We start from the raw sequence: 18634 nt of genomic DNA, 5'->3' as shown, positions 1-18634 counted from the left end.
CCTAGGAAGCTTGTTTCCGGTCCAGGGAAGGCATGGCTTGGCAGTTCGGGCTGGACTGTTCCCATGAGGCACAGGGTCAGACTGATTTGCATATGGCCATGTCTGTACTGGGGTGGCAGAGTGGGCTAAAGAACAGTGATGGATCAAACCCAGATCTGTTGACTGGGTGTGAGTGTTTGATTGGTTCTGATGCTCCATCCATCACCACCCCCTTTTGTACCGCTTTGTTCGCCATAAGTTGGCAGGGTATGCTCAGACGTGAGTCCCTTGCTCACTTTGCCACTGGATTCAAGCAAGCCTGGCTGAAGACAGCTGAAATGCCAGAAACCGGTCCTAGGAAGCTTGTTTCCGGTCCAGGGAAGGCATGGCTTGGCAGTTCGGGCTGGACTGTTCCCATGAGGCACAGGGTCAGACTGATTTGCATATGGCCATGTCTGAACTGGGGTGGCAGAGTGGGCTAAAGAACAGTGATGGATCAAACCCAGATCTGTTGACTGGGTGTGAGTGTTTGATTGGTTCTGATGCTCCATCCATCACCACCCCCTTTTGTACCGCTTTGTTCGCCATAAGTTGGCAGGGTATGCTCAGACGTGAGTCCCTTGCTCACTTTGCCACTGGATTCAAGCAAGCCTGGCTGAAGACGGCTGAAATGCCAGAAACCGGTCCTAGGAAGCTTGTTTCCGGTCCAGGGAAGGCATGGCTTGGCAGTTCGGGCTGGACTGTTCCCATGAGGCACAGGGTCAGACTGATTTGCATATGGCCATGTCTGAACTGGGGTGGCAGAGTGGGCTAAAGAACAGTGATGGATCAAACCCAGATCTGTTGACTGGGTGTGAGTGTTTGATTGGTTCTGATGCTCCATCCATCACCACCCCCTTTTGTACCGCTTTGTTCGCCATAAGTTGGCAGGGTATGCTCAGACGTGAGTCCCTTGCTCACTTTGCCACTGGATTCAAGCAAGCCTGGCTGAAGACGGCTGAAATGCCAGAAACCGGTCCTAGGAAGCTTGTTTCCGGTCCAGGGAAGGCATGGCTTGGCAGTTCGGGCTGGACTGTTCCCATGAGGCACAGGGTCAGACTGATTTGCATATGGCCATGTCTGAACTGGGGTGGCAGAGTGGGCTAAAGAACAGTGATGGATCAAACCCAGATCTGTTGACTGGGTGTGAGTGTTTGATTGGTTCTGATGCTCCATCCATCACCACCCCCTTTTGTACCGCTTTGTTCGCCATAAGTTGGCAGGGTATGCTCAGACGTGAGTCCCTTGCTCACTTTGCCACTGGATTCAAGCAAGCCTGGCTGAAGACGGCTGAAATGCCAGAAACCGGTCCTAGGAAGCTTGTTTCCGGTCCAGGGAAGGCATGGCTTGGCAGTTCGGGCTGGACTGTTCCCATGAGGCACAGGGTCAGACTGATTTGCATATGGCCATGTCTGAACTGGGGTGGCAGAGTGGGCTAAAGAACAGTGATGGATCAAACCCAGATCTGTTGACTGGGTGTGAGTGTTTGATTGGTTCTGATGCTCCATCCATCACCACCCCCTTTTGTACCGCTTTGTTTGCCATAAGTTGGCAGGGTATGCTCAGACGTGAGTCCCTTGCTCACTTTGCCACTGGATTCAAGCAAGCCTGGCTGAAGACGGCTGAAATGCCAGAAACCGGTCCTAGGAAGCTTGTTTCCGGTCCAGGGAAGGCATGGCTTGGCAGTTCGGGCTGGACTGTTCCCATGAGGCACAGGGTCAGACTGATTTGCATATGGCCATGTCTGAACTGGGGTGGCAGAGTGGGCTAAAGAACAGTGATGGATCAAGCCCAGATCTGTTGACTGGGTGTGAGTGTTTGATTGGTTCTGATGCTCCATCCATCACCACCCCCTTTTGTACCGCTTTGGCCGCCCCGAAGGGCACCCAAGGACCCTTCTCCTGCCGGAACTGTAGCTTCACCAGCATCCGGCCCGCCAACCCACCTACCGAAGAACCCAACCTCCTCAGATGCATCCTGCTCAACACCTGCACCGCACACAAACATGCCATCGAACTCTGAGACCTACTCAACACCAACGCCCCAGACGTCGCCTTCCTGACGGAGACCTGGCTGAACCCCTCCTCGGCACCCGACATCGCCATAGCCATCCTGGAAGGCTACAAGATCACCCACAAGGACCGCACCAACTGAATAGGAGGAGGAATTGCCATCGTCCACAGAAATACTCTCAAAATCTTGCCAGACGCCGACGACACCCTCAGCACCACCGAACACCTGCACTTCCAGATATACACCGACCCCAACACCACCCTCAGAGGCACCCTCATCTACAGACCCCCCGGACCCCGACTGCAGTTCAGCGACTCCATCGCCGACTTCATCGGCACACACGCCCTCGCCTACATGGACGACATCCTCCTTGGGGACCTGAACTTCCACCTTGAGAACAACAACGACCCCAACTCCTCCACCCTGATCGACAACCTCAGCAACCTCGGACTCAGACAATTCGTCACAACACCCACTCACTCCGCCGGCCACACGCTTGACCCCATCTCCTCAGCAAGCATCCAGGTCTTCTTCAACCGCACCACCGAACTCCACTGGACAGACCACCGCTGCATCCACTTCACCTTCCGGAAACCCACCACACACCACCGCACCCAGCAGATGCCTCGCCGAGGCTGGGGCAAGATCACCGAGGACCAGCTAACCACCGCCCTCACGCAGAGCCCACCCGCAGACCCGACCGACCCCGATGCCGCAGCCCGCAGCCTCAGACAATGGATCAACGACTGCACCAACACCCTCGCCCCGCTCAAGAAGCCCCCCAACACCCACACCAGCAGGAGAGCCAGCTGGTTCACCGAAGACCTCCAGGCCTCCAAGCGAACCTGCCAAAAACTAGGAAAAAACTGGACCCGCAAAAGAACACCGGAAAGCTACACAGCCCAAAGGAACGCCACCCGCCGACACCACCAATTCATCAGATCCCCCAAAAGGACCGCCTTCAGAGACCGCATAGACAACAATGCACACAACAGCAAAGAGCTCTTCAGCATCGTGAAGGAACTCTCCAACCCCAGTTCCAACACCAACGACATCCCAGCGTCACAAGACCTGTGCGACTCGCTGGCCACCTTCTTCCATCGCAAGATCGCAGACATCCACGACAGCTTCAACGCCGTCACCACCCCGGCAACCACCGACACCCCCGCTCCCACGACCACCACCTGCACCAACCACCTGCTCGCCTGGACCAACATCAACGATGATGACACCATCAAGATCATGAACACAGTCCACTCCGGATCCCCGGAAGACTCCTGCCCACACCACATCTTCAACAAAGCCAGCAGCACCATCGCACTCCACCTCCGAAAAACCATCAACAACTCCTTCGAGAAAGTGACCTTCCCAGAGAGCTGGAAGCACGCAGAGATCAACGCCTTACTAAAGAAACCCAAGGCGGGCCCGAAGGACCTCAAGAACTTCCGACCCATCTCCCTGCTCCCGTTCCCGGCGAAGGTCATCGAAAAGGCCGTCAATGAATAACTGACCAGCTTCCTCGACGAGAACAACATCCTGGACCAGTCCCAGTTCGGGTTCCACAGCAATCCCAGCACCGAAACTGCCCTCATCGCCGCCACCGACGACATCAGGATCCTGCTCGACAACGGAGAAACTGCGGCCCTCATCCTCCTGGACCTGTCAGCCGCTTTCGACACAGTCTGCCACCGCACACTAAGATCACGCCTCAATGACGTCGGAATCCAAGAGAAGGCCCTGGACTGGACCACCTCCTTCCTCTCCGGGAGAACCCAGAGCGTCCGCATCCCCCCCTTCCGCTCCGAAGCCACCGAGATCATCGTCGGCATACCCAAAGGCTCATCCCTCAGCCCAACGTTGTTCAACTTCTACAAGGCACCGCTCGCCCACGTCGCCCGACCTAAACATCATCACCTACGCTGATGACACCCAGCTGATTCTCTCGCTCACCAAGGACCACCACACCGCCAAAACCAACCTCCATGAAGGAATGAAGGCCGTCACCGACTGGATGAGGAACAGCCGACTGAAGCTGAACTCAGATAAGACGGAGGTCCTCATCCTCGGCTCCACCCCCTCGGCCTGGGACGACTCCTGGTGGCCGTCGGCACTAGGAGCACCCCCTACACCCACCGACCATGCACGAAACCTGGGGGTCATCCTCATCTTCACACTCTCCATGACGAAGCAGGTCAACGCCGTCTCCTCCTCCTGCTTTAGCACCCTCCGCATGCTTCGCAGGATCTTCAAGTGGATCCCCACCGAAACTAGAAGGACGGTCACCCAGGCCCTCATCAGCAGTAGACTGGACTACGGCAACGCACTCTACGCAGGAGCACCGGCCAAACTCCTGAAACGACTCCAACGCATCCAGAACGCATCCGCACGCCTGATCCTCGACATCCCCCGCTGCAACCACATCACCCCCCACCTGAGAGACCTGTACTGGCTACCCATCAACAAGAGGATAACCTTCAAGCTCCTCACCCACGCTCACAAGGCACTCCACGACACCGGACCAGCGTACCTCAACTGCTGACTCAGCCTCTACACCCCCACCCGCCAGCTCCGCTCCACAGACCACACCCTTGCCACCATCCCCTGCATCCGAAGAGTGACCACCGGCGGCAGATCATTCTCCCACCTCGCCGCCAAGACGTGGAACACCCTCCCCATCCACCTACGGCAGACCGAAGACCTCCTAACCTTCAGGAGACTCCTCAAGACCTGGCTCTTCGAACAGTAGCAGCGTTCCCCCCCTCCCCCCCCCCCCCTAGCGCCTTGAGGCCCTTACGGCTCTGTAGTGCGCTTTACAAATGCTATGATTGTTTGATTGATTGATTATGTCGAGGCATGTAGTATTTCAGGGGGGGAAACTTTGGTTATGCAAATTGGCTCCACAGGATTCTACTGTTTAACCCATTTGTGTGGGTTTAATAATGAAAAACCCATTGCTGTTCCTTTAAAAAAAGTTGTGATTCATTTGGAATGTGTTCAATTACAGTCCACTGTAAGTCTTGCACTGTATGTTTTTTTTTCAATGTAATGTGCAGACATTTTGGTTGTGGCCCTCTCACAACGTAAGTTACTCCGGTGTTCACAAATGCGGGTCTTTATCATCCTCTTCGTCATTACTATGTAATGTAATTGGCATGGGCAGGGGATCATGTAGATCACGTTTTTAGTGTTGCAATTGGTAAAGCGGCGTTGTTCCCAATCAGTGTTGTCATTGAACTGTATCTTTTTGCTTCTGGTGGTGAGATTGCAAACACTACTTGTCCCACATGGGTAATGACCAGACAGGGGGCTTAGAAAGGTTTGTTGTGGCCCTTCTCCTCCGACTTTGTGTGGTTTAGTGTGTACCAATAGATCCTTCAGATCCTTGCCTCTTTTGTGTGAGAACATGGGATTGGGAAAAGGAAGCTCCCAACAATTCAACATGCGCCAATGTTTGTTGATTATTTTGTTCAGCTGATTACTAGCTATGTTAGAAGTAGTAATGTAGATGGGTCTGTCTTCCTTTGGTTTTGGTGGTTTTATCTTCAGTAGAGCTTCTCTATAGTTATATCAAGCATCATGGATGTAACAAAATAAAAATATAACATTTGTTTAATGGAAAACTTTAATTGGTCGAGTCAGAAACAATAGTTTTCAGCACTAGGGTCTACATGCCATATGGATTTCTTTAACACTTTTTGTTGTTTTTAAAAAAATGCCTGTGGTGTACCGCAGGGCATGCAATTTGCAGGAAGCTTACCCTTTTAAATAGCTGCCACCCACCCTCTGTTCCTAATATTGTATCAAGACATACTCTGTTGTGTTTAGTTTCCATATTAAATACTGAAAAATAATTGCTTAAAGAAGACAATCTTTTCTTTCACTTTGATGATTTTTTATAGTCATTTACCGCCACTACTTTCTTTTCTGTTGTGCCACCACTATTGAATATTATACTGTTCACGAAGATTATGGCCCATACTATGTGTGTGGTGGGTATATGAAGATAAAGTAAACCATCACCAGTTCAAGGCATTCTCTGGCTGTTGAAATGGAAAATTGGAAATTCTACTGTGTACAAATATACACAAAATCTCAGATCTGACAATCAAGTGCAGTGACTTGCTAGGTAGACGATAATCAAAAGAAATACCATTAAAGGGACTCGCAGAGCTGTTCATAGCTACCAGCATGCTGAAAACTATAAAACTGCTTGTGTCTCTTACACTTCATCATCCAAAACACTGCTATGTAGTGCTTCCAATCACACGATAACCGCACCTCGGTGGTCATCACCCACGACATGGAAACACTTCCCACACAGGGTAAAAACAAAAATATCATCCTTCCAAACACACACCCTACATGGTGTACCATGCTACTCATGAAGGCAAGCGTTTAAGAGCCCCACGTTGGGGTACTAAGAGCTATATGAATACTGCAATATAATACAATCTGTATTTGCTCTGTTGCATGGTGGGTATCAGGCTCTAAGCTTGTCCAAAGTTGGTTAGGAAGAACAAGGCTGGTTCAGCATAACAGGTGACTGCAGCAGAAAGTAGAGAAGGTTCAAGATAAACATGTATGGCAAGCTGCTGATTGGATGAAAAGTGATCTATATAGGATTACTATTACTCATAAGGTGAGTGTCAAGCACAGGAGGTTAACAAAACAATTAAGCATGATTGTCCAAGATGATTAGAGCCATTTAGGGCTGAATATTGAAACTTGGTTCAGTGATTAGAGGATCAGGAAGTAGTTGAAGTTAGTTCCAGTGACTTACTCGTAAAAATATGTGGAATGGTGAGAATAGTCTGAAGCGAGGGCTGGAGTCAGAGTGTGGCAAATTAAAGGGTTTATTACACCGAAGAGGTAGATTCTCATGCCTGCCTAGCGCCAAGGTTGAAAAGACATTCACCTGCTCAGTTCAGGGACTATAAATTACAATGAGATTGTACCATAATTTTGCTTTCAAGGAGGAGGGTGTGTTGGTTTCTATGTGCCAGATTATGTTTTAATGTTCTTATAGCATGATATCACTGTTGATAATTTTGCAATGTACAATGTTCACTTTTAGTGATCTGGCATTTGCTTCCCCTACTCTTTTTCATCTGGATGTGTCCCTAAATTTGGTGTTCCAAATATTGCGTTCACTTAGTTTGCAAGATTCTGTGTGAACATATTGCACTCCCTATACAGCTGTAATCATTTTCAAAGTGGTGTGCCTCTTCAGCCCTCTTGCGGCTACAGCCTGTAACATATTTTCAATTACATAAAAGAAGTTTGCTATAAAACAAACATCAGGCTCACAGGGGCCTTGAAGCAGATAATATCCTATTTTGAAGAGAGGTTCAAGGCTGGCTGGCTTAAAAGACTACTAAGACTGACAAACTCTTGCATCTATGTTGTTTCTCAGTCAAGCAGTGAATGAGAGAATGCAGCTTTAACGTATCCTCAGTGCAAGCAAAGACCAGATCATGAGAAATAGAAATACATTTTCTACAACTCTGTGTAGTCATTATTTGATGTGTTAGACAGTAGTTCCCAAACTGTGTGCAGCGCCCCTGGCTAGTATTGATTGTGCACCAGGGTGCAGCGGTGCACAGATTTGGAACCATCTCAACAGTTTAGGATTCTCACCCATCATTTGCATGAGCCATCTGAGGGGTCTGCGGTTTCTCTGAACCCAGAAGTGAGTCCCAAACAGGCATGGTCGTTGCATCTTCAGTGCCTAGACCACAACAAACGCTTCTCTCTCAATAGCACTTCACTTATGTTCCTTAGGAAGTAACCTCCTACTGATGAAGGCTAAAGGTTGGTCTTAGCCTTCTTCATTTAACTGTGACAGTACTGCCCCTATGCCATGCTCTGCAGCATAAGTCTGCACTATAAATTCCTTGAAAAAGTCAGCGGCCTTATGTACAGGTGCAGAACACATAGCCTCCTTCAGGGTGTCTAAGGCTTTCTGGATGGCCTCTGTCCGGATCACCTTCTTGGGCTATTTCTCTGTTCTGTTATCCCTTAATAAACCTCCTATAATATCCATGGAGGTACAGAAAGCCCCTCACTTCAGTTTGGGTTTTGGGTGGCTCCCAGGCCAGGATAGTCTCCATTTTGGCACTTTCAAGCACCGATGGTGACCTCCCTCAAGGTTTAGCAACTCTTCAATCCTCTTCAAGGCTTAGCTCATGTCACTACTGGATCTCAACAAGTGTCTCATGGCATCATGATACAGCTATCCCAATGGCACTCTTCTTACAGTTGGAAAACCCAAGAGACCTACACATCTCAGGACCAAGTCATTTTCTCCAAGCTTTTGAAGAATGGGTTTTGGGGAATTACCCTAAAGATAACTTGTCAGTAACAGATCTGAATATGCCAAAAATTGAAGGACTGTCTGCCTTTGACTATGCAGTCCAAGAACTTAGTATACCACCAAACACATCAATGGAAGTGAGAAAGCTGGCAGGGAACATGATCTCTCACCTATCCCTGGTCCTCCAAATGAACCAAGTCAATGCGGCGGGCAGATGTAGGGCCGGCGGAGAGACCAACCGCCACGCATCTGGTGGGCTCAAAGAGCCCGTCGGACTGTTGGATGGACTGCAATCCCTACAACAGTAGAGGTGCCTGATCAGGCACTGCTGTAGGGATTACAATGTCCGTTTCCGCCAACTGTTTCATGGCGGTTAATCCGACATGGAAAGGCAGTCGGAAATTGCCTTGGTGGCTCTCCCCCCTGGCCCTCCAATATGGGTCCTGGGGCACCTATGGTGCCGCCCTACATATCCCTGCACCATGTGGCAGCCACCGCATGGTACCAGCCACATACTGCAGAGATATGTCAGATATGTTTTTCTTTTGTATTGTGGCATGTGCTGCAGCCCGCAGCACACATGGCAATACAAAAAATACACAATGCAACTGCCAAGAAAGCGGTTGCATCGTAATGCGGGTAGTGGGACTTCCGACTCCTAGTGTATTGGTGTTGGGTGGACACATGTCTGCCCGACATCATAATAAGGCCCCTAAGTGAAAATTAGTGTTTAATCATTGTGTCATGATTAAATATTAAAAAGTGCTTTTATTCATATCTAGGCCTTGTCCTGTGAAAATGCAGCTTTATTTTTGAAATCAGGAAAATTGCCCATTATGAGGGAACACCATTCCCAATGTGTAATACGACACATATATTAAGCACCCATCACTTTGCATTTGCAAAGAACACTTCAGGAATTGATTTGCTTTTATATAAAAAAAATGATTTTACCTTCATGGCACAAGCAGTGTTTTTAAACGAAAGCCCAATCCGGCCATTTAAAGTTTTTGTGTGCATATGGGTGTTGCAAATGCACACGGCAGGCCAAATACAACATATAATTTCTACACTAGCTTACAATGTCACTACAAAAAAGTTAAATACACCAATTGGGTGAGAACAATTTTACAGTACAGATTTAGGGACATAGCACACACTTTGTACAATGGATTTCAGTATCATGATATACTGGTTCAAAGTATCAGCACAAATAGGATTCATTATAAAAAAGAAAATTGGGGGGTTACAACAAAGGTGTATTTGCTACACCCCCCATAGCATGCCATGCTACCCATTCACGAATATACATCAGCGCATCATCAGGGGTATGAAATGCTGCAGAAACTCAATTGAAATTCAATTCAGCAGGGTATAATTGCCTACTCTTTTCCCAGCTGAGCATTAGAGATTTTTATTTTTTATTATTTTTCCTATATTCAACAATGTGGATATTTCTGCATGAATGCGTAGTCTCCTTAATGTAACATATAGGAAAAATTGTAAAAATGTATTTAACTTCAAAATAAATACTAAAATAGTTTTGTGTTACATATTATTGTGAATTCATTTCATTGATATATTTACTACATTACAGGGCTGATTAGGATGTCGGGCGGAAAGCCTCCGCCCCACACCGGCTCAGAATCTGGATCAACCGACTTGCAGTCGGTGATTCCAACCGCTGGATTACGATGCAACCGAACACTGTTTGGTCAATTCCCATTGTTTCCTGTGGGAGCTCGTGTTATGCCCGACAACCGTCCATAACACAAGCTCCTATGGGGAAATGGGGTGTATGTGGAAAACCCTGCAGACAGTTCAGGGTTTTACAGGGGGGTCCCTTAAGTACCCCCTTGGTCATCAACTGTAGGCCGTGAGGGCTAGGAGGCCCTTCCAGCGGTCCCCAAAATAAATTTCGGACAGCCTTTCCATGTCGGACAGGCTGACGCAGAAAGGCTGTCGGAAATCGACACCGTAATGCCGAGGGCGGAAAGGATGTCCATAGGGTTATACGAAGCTGTTTGACCGACCCGAATACTCTGCGAGTCGGTCGGAGCCGATTCGGAATGACCGCGTGGTTTACGTTCCAACCGGAAACCTTGTAATTGGGCAGTCGGATTGAAAACTGACAGAGTCTGTCAGAAGGGCTCTGACACGGTAGAGGAAATTCCGACTGTCGGCAGGAGGCTTTCCGCCCGACATCATAATCGGCCCCTTAATGTAGAAAAAAATAAAGAAATGCTACAGCACTATTAAATTAATGGGATTACATGAAATTAATTTGAAATTATTTTTCTGAAGTTTAAATTCAAAAACGAATTTCCAGCTTAAAGAACAGAAATAATGTGCATTATTAATTATTAAAAGTAATGTATAGAATTCATTATAATTAATTTTATTTTTTTATATAATGTGTTGTTACATTATTTTTTAAATTCAAAATAGGTTTTTCAAATATTTTATAGATATATATATTAAATATGTATGCGATTTTGATATACTTTGTAACATGAATATATATTTATCCATAGCTTGAACTATTTTATATAATTTTATTTAACATTGCTTCTTGGTGGGTTTTATTTTAAGCCCCTAGATCCATTATTTTCTATGGGAGGGTGTTACAGTGCTACTGGTTGGCCATGTGCAGTGCTGGAGAAATTAGTTTTTTTTAGAAGCAACATGCACTCTAAGGGCTTGATTTCGTTCTCGGTCGGGTGTGCTCTGAATCGGATTTGGCTTTGCCAAAACCGATCCGGAGCCCTTGCCTCCAACCGAATCGTTCACAGTTCTGAACAACCAAGTACGACGCCTGGAAACCCTTAGCCCTGACCAAATCGGTTCTGGAAGGCATTCGGAGAGATAGAGCCTTTCATTGCCAACTCGTACAGCTCTATGGCCTAGGTTTTTCGCACCAGCCAGTATGTTGAACACTTTGCACAGCCTTTTTGATTTGGTTTGCCCAGGAAAAAAAGGATGCTGGAATCAGTCTTTGGGGACCCGTACACCCGGGACCCTCCGAATCGGGCCCATGGGGGTACCCATGGGTCCCCTCTTCCCAACCATGCACAGTGTGGCAAGCACCAAGGGGCGCCCTCCACAGGGTGCATGATTTTTCCCAGCCACCCCTTTCTTCAACGCGAGCCTGTGTATGCATTCGATACTCAGGCTCCCATTGAAGTCAATGGGAGTCTGATCGAATCATATCCGGATGCATTCAAATGCATCGTAGTTTTTCGGTTGGACTCCCCTGATTCTTAGTCATTCGAAAAGCATTCTGGACCCGAGTCGTTCGGTATGCATTCCAAAGAGATCGGAATCGGAGCCTGAGTTTGTGAATACCAAAAGGTTGTAAAATTTCAAAAAGTACAAGTTATCTTTGTAAATGTGGTCCTTTGTAATTGGCTGTGATGCAGGTAATATGCTGTCTTTCAAACTACTAGTGTAAAACAGGCCATTGTTTAAGAGCACTGAAATACAATTCTCTGATGTAGAGCTGTAAAAGATAAGTTTAGTCTTCCCCTCTTTAATTAAGTCCTATTTTTCGGTGCTAAAAAGCACATCCTTCCATGTCTGCTGTCTATGTGTGGACAGCAGGTCCTTTAGATGTACTTCAGGCCCATTGAGCTCTTTGAAAATTAGGTGAGGTACCACCCTTACTCATGTCCTTGTGGACAAGCACTGCTTAATTTATGCTGGTGTTTGGCAGCGGAGCCCACCAGCACTAATTTTTGGGACTGGTACTTATTTTTGCTCATAAGACATTGATCGCAAGCTATAGAGAGAAAAACATAGAAAGGGGAAAGAAGTAGGAAGAGAAAGACAGGAAAACTGTCACAAAGGTTAGGAAGCAGGAACCATGACAGGTTAGACAAGGGGACAGGGAGTATCTCATAGTGGATAGAAGAGCCAGGAGGTTGATTCAAGACAACATAGCTTTTGTATTCGGTGTGCTAACATTTGAAAGAATCATCCACAGGCTTATGAATATTACAAATCAATCACTGTGGACAAGCCACCTGGACAAGTCTTCAATCATGGACAATATTCATTGCTGGATCCACCAATTTATAACTAGGAATATTCATAGTTTGATAAGAAAAAGGAAGTGTAACAAACCAAACATGAACAATATGCACAGTATTTACCTTACTACACTCTGGCACCTCCTCCACTTCATCTTTTGTATGAACTGATGCATCTTTATAGACTTGCTCTAGAATGTCACATTTGGTGTCTTCTTCCTTCTCAGTGGTGAGTGTTTTTTGGGATTTCCCTTCCAAAATCTGGAAAATAAGATAGTGACACTCAGAAATATGTACAAAGTGAGTTAATAATCAAGAGCATCTAAAAATAAACATTTCCTGAAGGATGCGCAGACACCAAAGTCGTTCACATGGAGATTTATACATAATTTTCTTCTGTGCTTTCAGGCCTCTAGTAGTGCAGAATGGTATGCATTGTGAACTCCATTTAATGCACAACCGCAGTAGAATTCATTTCAACTTCAACAGTGGACCCATGCAGCTAAAAGATTCGTTATTGCCCTAAACCTGACGGGGTAAGGAATCATACACAAAACCAGACAGGATGCCTTTTTCTGTGTATAATGACACATGTGCATAAGGAGTTTGACATCCTGGATACCACAGGCGGCATGCTAATAGTCCAACTGAAGTAGAATGAATTATGTTTCCCTGTGGGTAATACGTTGCAAGTTTCATGTCCTTGACTGATAAGAAATCTGGGAATATTCCCATACATATAGCATTAAAAAGGCCACTATACATTTTTCATGTCCATTGACCTCTAATTCAGTATGAATGATTACCCGAGACATGTTGTCAGTCTTCTTATTACCTTTGGAAGCATTTCCACTTCTGCAAGCCTCATCAAAGCAAGTGCTAGCTCAAAAGAGAGGGAGCCATAGACTCTTGTACTTTTATATACTGGCAAATATTTCTACTACACCCAAAATAAAGTATATAATCTTGGTTTGGAAAGAGTTTGTATGACTGAAATAAGGGTATATGTTGGTTGAGGTGGTCCAAAATAACTGCGCTCCCCAAGGAATTAGCCATAGCTTCAAGAGATTCATTCATGCAGCACTATAACTTTATGTGCCTTTACTTCGAGGTGAGCTCAACTACACTCTTTATGCACTTACAACACAATTGGAAAGTTGTTTATTTGTCAGGGGACATAACTATCAGAGTAGGTACATCAAGATGCAACCATAACTGAAACGCTTCCATGTACTCTTTTAATATCCACTGAAGATTACATTAGAAAGATAAGAATATATTTGAGCGGACAGGGGCTGAGTTAAGAGATCCTAAACCAGAAGCCTCCACTCTTGAAGTGGAATTATTTGGCCAACCCAGGAAATAATATTTCTATGAAGTAACCCTAGTCCAAAGGGCCAGGTGGCAGATGTCTTAGAAGGTTCCAATGGGAGTGGCATGTGGATTTCATAAATCCTCATTATAACCAGTCAAGAATTCCAACACTTAAGAACTGCCAGACTGACATTTCTGAAGTGCCAAGGTGCAGTGACTGTTTTCTCATCATACTCTACCTCCTTTTTCAACACTTTCCCTCTTGGTTTACTGTAAACTTCCCTAGAGTCCCCACACCAATATTCCAGCATCCTTTACTTGGAGGAACGAAGGTCCTAGCTATTCCCCAGTGGAGTGACAGTATGTGTACTTCCCTCTGTTATTGCTGGAAATCTTTTTTCTTCATGCTAAGGATGGAGCGAGAATACTTGGGGTACCCCTGGGGAATAAATTCTATCAATTCCTAAAAGCCTCAAAGCCTAAAAGCATCATTTGGCACATCCAAGTTAAAAGAAGAACTCTGAAACTGCTCTTTGAGATATGCTGTAGAGTCACTGGATCCTTTTTGATCACTAACTTTTTTTCAGTTATCACAATGAGTTATATCTCATTTACTTGGTCCTCCAATGGATCTTGCTTCATGAAGAGAGGGGTTGGACATAGGGGCTCCTGACCTACAAACTCGTAATTAGATTCATGTATATAACTCTCAGAACTAAGCTATACAAGTCAAGTATTATCACCGCTAGACCAAACCTCCTGAATAAATTCAGTCTGACCAAGATCATACAAAGCAATAATTCAGTTAAGGCTAGGCAAAAATGATAACATTAGTACCTACTGTCCAGAGATCTCTCCATTAGAATTCCTCCAATCATTAATAACCCAATTGAAATGCACATTAAGTTATTGGAGACAAATCATGGCGAGACAGAGACAGGTTTTAGTTAAGGTTAAATGTATCTTAATTATTAAAAGGGGTAACTACATCAATATCAGACATTTAGGACCTAAGAGTACAAGATAGTTAAATACAAATTTGAGTTGTCCCTAATTTACCAAAGCTCTGGGAAAGCTCAGGAAGAGACATGAACCATGAGAGCTCAGAGGTACTCTCCCATGAGAGGGAAAAAAAGTCAGAATAGCCCTCACATCGTCTGTGTCTGCCGAAGGAAAGCCAGTAGAGTCTGCAACAAAGTTACAAAAAAACATTTGTCACATCAACGTATAATATAATCCTCAATTTCCAGGGTGACACCTGCTGAGTTACCTCATCTGGTCAGACCACTCAGTCCATTGGCCAGTTTGTATAGGGTGATTGTCACATATTATAGCAAAAAGGGGGCGATCATAACATAAGCTGTTGTACGATCCAGTGTATATAACTTTCAAACAATAGTCGTTTTACAAAAGCACATGAGTAAGTTCAAGAGGACAGTTTCACATGGCTGGTGTTCCCAAAGTAACAAAATTGTTCAATCAGTCCTCGTATGTGAATTGGAACTCTCCCATGAGACCTAGGGGCTTATTACGATGTCGGGCAGTAAGCCTCCGCAGGCTTGTCGGGGTCAGTCTGTTAGCCCAAACTCATGTCGGAAGCAGTAGTTTCGACTGCAGTACTATGATGCACTACAACACATGGCTTACTGACCGATGTGGTTCTTTCGACTCCGACTGGAAATTCCAACCATGACGGTTTCGGAAATGTTGAATGGAGCTGACTCGAGCACAGTCCAACCTTTGAACTGCCCGCTCTATTATGATTCGTATTTCCGGCACGCTGTCTGTGTTGGTCCAACCACCTCATCTGAGCTGGCAAAAGGGAAGGCTGAAACTCACCACTACGCGCTTCCACATTTCCTGTGGAGTCATGGAGCCCATCACGCAAGTCATACCACTTCTGTACCTACTCGGTGACCAGCAAAATCAGAACCATCACGGATGTCGCCACTGGTAAGTGACTCACCTACCCCTACACCACTGGGCTTCAAACTTCTCAATGCTGTGCACCTCCCTGTAAAAAAAAGAGTCCCTGGACCCCTCTCAAAGTTTTCACAATGATTCTGCTTAATTGGCAATGGTTAAATATGTCTAAACACATCTAAACATTGCACTTAAGCTCTGTTACCACTTTCTACACATACTCCCAGTCAGGAAATAATGTTGTAAGTGACAGTCCATTACTAGGTGGCTTATTGTTGCTAATGCTTCTAACACTTAAAACCAAACATGAGGCTTCTCTTGGCCAGAGACTGGGGGGACCCTGATATCACTTAAGACCCCCTAGAGGGGCCCGCCCACCCAGTTGGAAGACCCCTGCCCTACATATTAAAGAGACCACACATCGAAGGTGCAGTAATATGAAAGTGTCCTGTAGCATGTTGTGCAGCGGGAATGAGTGAATGTTAGCATTGTGTATCCATAGTGTGACCTGGAAATACAGGGACAGACCCAACATAAAGGAATGGGAATACAAATGCTCCTTGGCACATAGATATAGGTAGAGAAATATTTATGGTGAGCTCACCACGTGTCTATGTGCCACATGTCATGGCAACATAAGACTAATGCACACCTAAAAGTATGTCAAACAGAAACCCATACACTTGCACATTACATTCTCCCTGAACCTAATACCCTCATCACCACTGCTGGGAGCAAAGACTGGGGGTCCAGCTGATCTCCCAAACTGCACCTGAAAGAGGGTATTGCAGTGCAGTGTCACGCTGAAAAGGTATGTGTTCAGATGTACCACATGAAGGGGCTTGAAGGTGCATTGGAGGAGTAAGCACTGACAAATGTAGATCAGTCTCAGAATCATTTTTGGACTTGATAGTGCCTAGCAATACCGGAATGGCAATCGCAAACACAGAAAGCTACCATCCAATAAGTGCAGCAACATCTTGAAAACACTGAAAGCAGACTTTGCAGCTGAATCACCTACCAGTGCCACAGAACCATTAGCTGAGATAGCTGTAAAACCACACGCACAATCTCCTACTGTTTTGATTGAGACTACTTAAATCCCTATGCATTGAAGTCACCTATGTGTCACCAAAGTGAATTGATAATAACAGCCTTTGCCAATCTCAAACACTCAGGCCTCTTAGGTACAATGTAAGGTGTGCATTCACTCATCTAGATCCTGTCATATGCCTAAAATATTGACATATCACGTGTAGCAATACGTGAATACCACATTCATGTGGCTCATTTGGATGAAAAAGCTGGCCAAATAAAGATAATACACATCACTATGAGTCCCCACCCCAATTTCCTTGTTAAACTAAGTTACTCAAACTCATGTTGTGACAAACAAGATGAAGCAGTTACAATGCAAAAATCAATAGACTGATACACTCTCCCACAACCCAGAAGTCCTAATGTTTGTGACTGTGCCACTTTTTGCATGTGACACATTATACCTGGACATATGCACACACTCAACATCACTTGGCACACAAACACTCTTTGGCAACCCTGACCCACACTTAACCCCAATTATGACCCCCTGATAGCACATACATTCCCTATCATGCATCTAACCATGGTCAAGTATGGTGCATGATATCTCTGGGTGGAAGATCAAATGTGGGGCCATGTGTGCACCAAGAGAGAAAATAAAAGCAGATCACGTCAGCATGATGTGGCCTATGTTTACTAATAATGTATATGCACATACTCTAATTGTGTGTTCAGCCCAGAAATTGATGTACATTTGTCCGCAATGTAGTGCACAACTCAACAATCACACCATATCATGACTAGGTATCAACTCCTGTGACACCCATTAATGTACCAGAAGCCCGGTCTTCATGCAACTAACACATACATTAGTAGTGAATTAGTAGTAAGTACAGAAACACCGTTTAAGTTACTAAGCATTGTCATGGACACAAACATATACTCTCCACATGAAATAGGCAACTAATGTGAAGGGCATTACAATCATCCAAATTCCACTTCACAGGAGGCCACAGTGCATAGACACATTGCATACAATTGATCTCTTATGTAAAGGGAGTCAGGACACAGTCTGATTTGCACCTACCTCACACTCTCCATGTGGACAGGACATTGAGAATCAGTCTCAATTGGCACAAAGTGGCATCCACATGGGGCAAATTTGTCATTGGAAATACTTAACAAGCCCACTGAAGGATTAGCAATTTGCCCACATCTATTAAGTCACATTTTGCAGTTTACACTTTGGTCTGTGTAAATGTGTGGCTAAAGTAACTATCATGTATGTAGAGCCACAATGCCTCCAAGTGTATTGACAAGAAGGTTCACTTTGTACACATCAAATACATACGCAACATACATCTCATTGAGTTGTGTTCCTTGACACACTTGCTCAGTGGACTTAGAAACCTAACTAAACTATGAATGTATACAATATCCAATGCAAGGTTTGGCCTTTCACCCACACTCCTACACAAACCTCATGCGGACATTGACACCACACCAATGTGGTACACAAATTGACACAACATTCCAATAGACTTACCTACTCTAGGAACCACATGCTATCATTGTCAAACTAACAGAACTGTACTCAAACATCATAGATTACACATAAATGACAGTGAACAGCAAGAGATATGTTTGGACACAGGAATACCAAAACCAAAACAAAAATGCTTTATTCAGCTTCCATTGTTCAGTGGTGAAATCCAAGGACAATGGCCAGTCCAAATGTCTATGTTGTGGGCAAGCAAATTGTGGCCTGCCCAAACATGCATTTAGGGATGCTGCTGAGGGATACCTCCCCCGGAAAGGCCTTCTAGGGGGCATGCCAGGCACCAAAATAAAATAACTAAGAGGGGCTGAGTTGGTCCATGGGAAGGCTGAGCTCAGGATTTAGAGGGGTCGGCTAGGGCAGTGAGAGGCCAGGGTGTAGGGGAGAAGGGCTGGGTTTTACTATTTTTGGTATTGTGTATCCCTG

At 45.6% G+C, this 18634-nt stretch overlaps 1 protein-coding gene across 2 annotated transcripts in view; it reads right to left on the bottom strand.

The window, feature by feature from the left end:
* The window catches only part of LOC146810887 (uncharacterized), an 898367-nt gene that overhangs the window by 600233 nt on the left and 279500 nt on the right, over positions 1 to 18634 (bottom strand). For both annotated transcript variants that reach the window (XM_085617928.1, XM_085617929.1), the window contains exon 13: positions 12496 to 12633. In XM_085617928.1, coding sequence (XP_085474054.1) covers positions 12496 to 12633 — 138 coding nt within the window. The remainder of the gene's footprint in view (positions 1 to 12495; positions 12634 to 18634) is intronic.

The sequence above is a fragment of the Triturus cristatus genome, chromosome 7 (genome assembly GCF_964204655.1).
Source record: "Triturus cristatus chromosome 7, aTriCri1.1, whole genome shotgun sequence".
Classification (NCBI taxonomy): Eukaryota; Metazoa; Chordata; class Amphibia; order Caudata; family Salamandridae; genus Triturus; species Triturus cristatus.
This window is presented reverse-complemented; position numbering and strand designations above follow the sequence as displayed.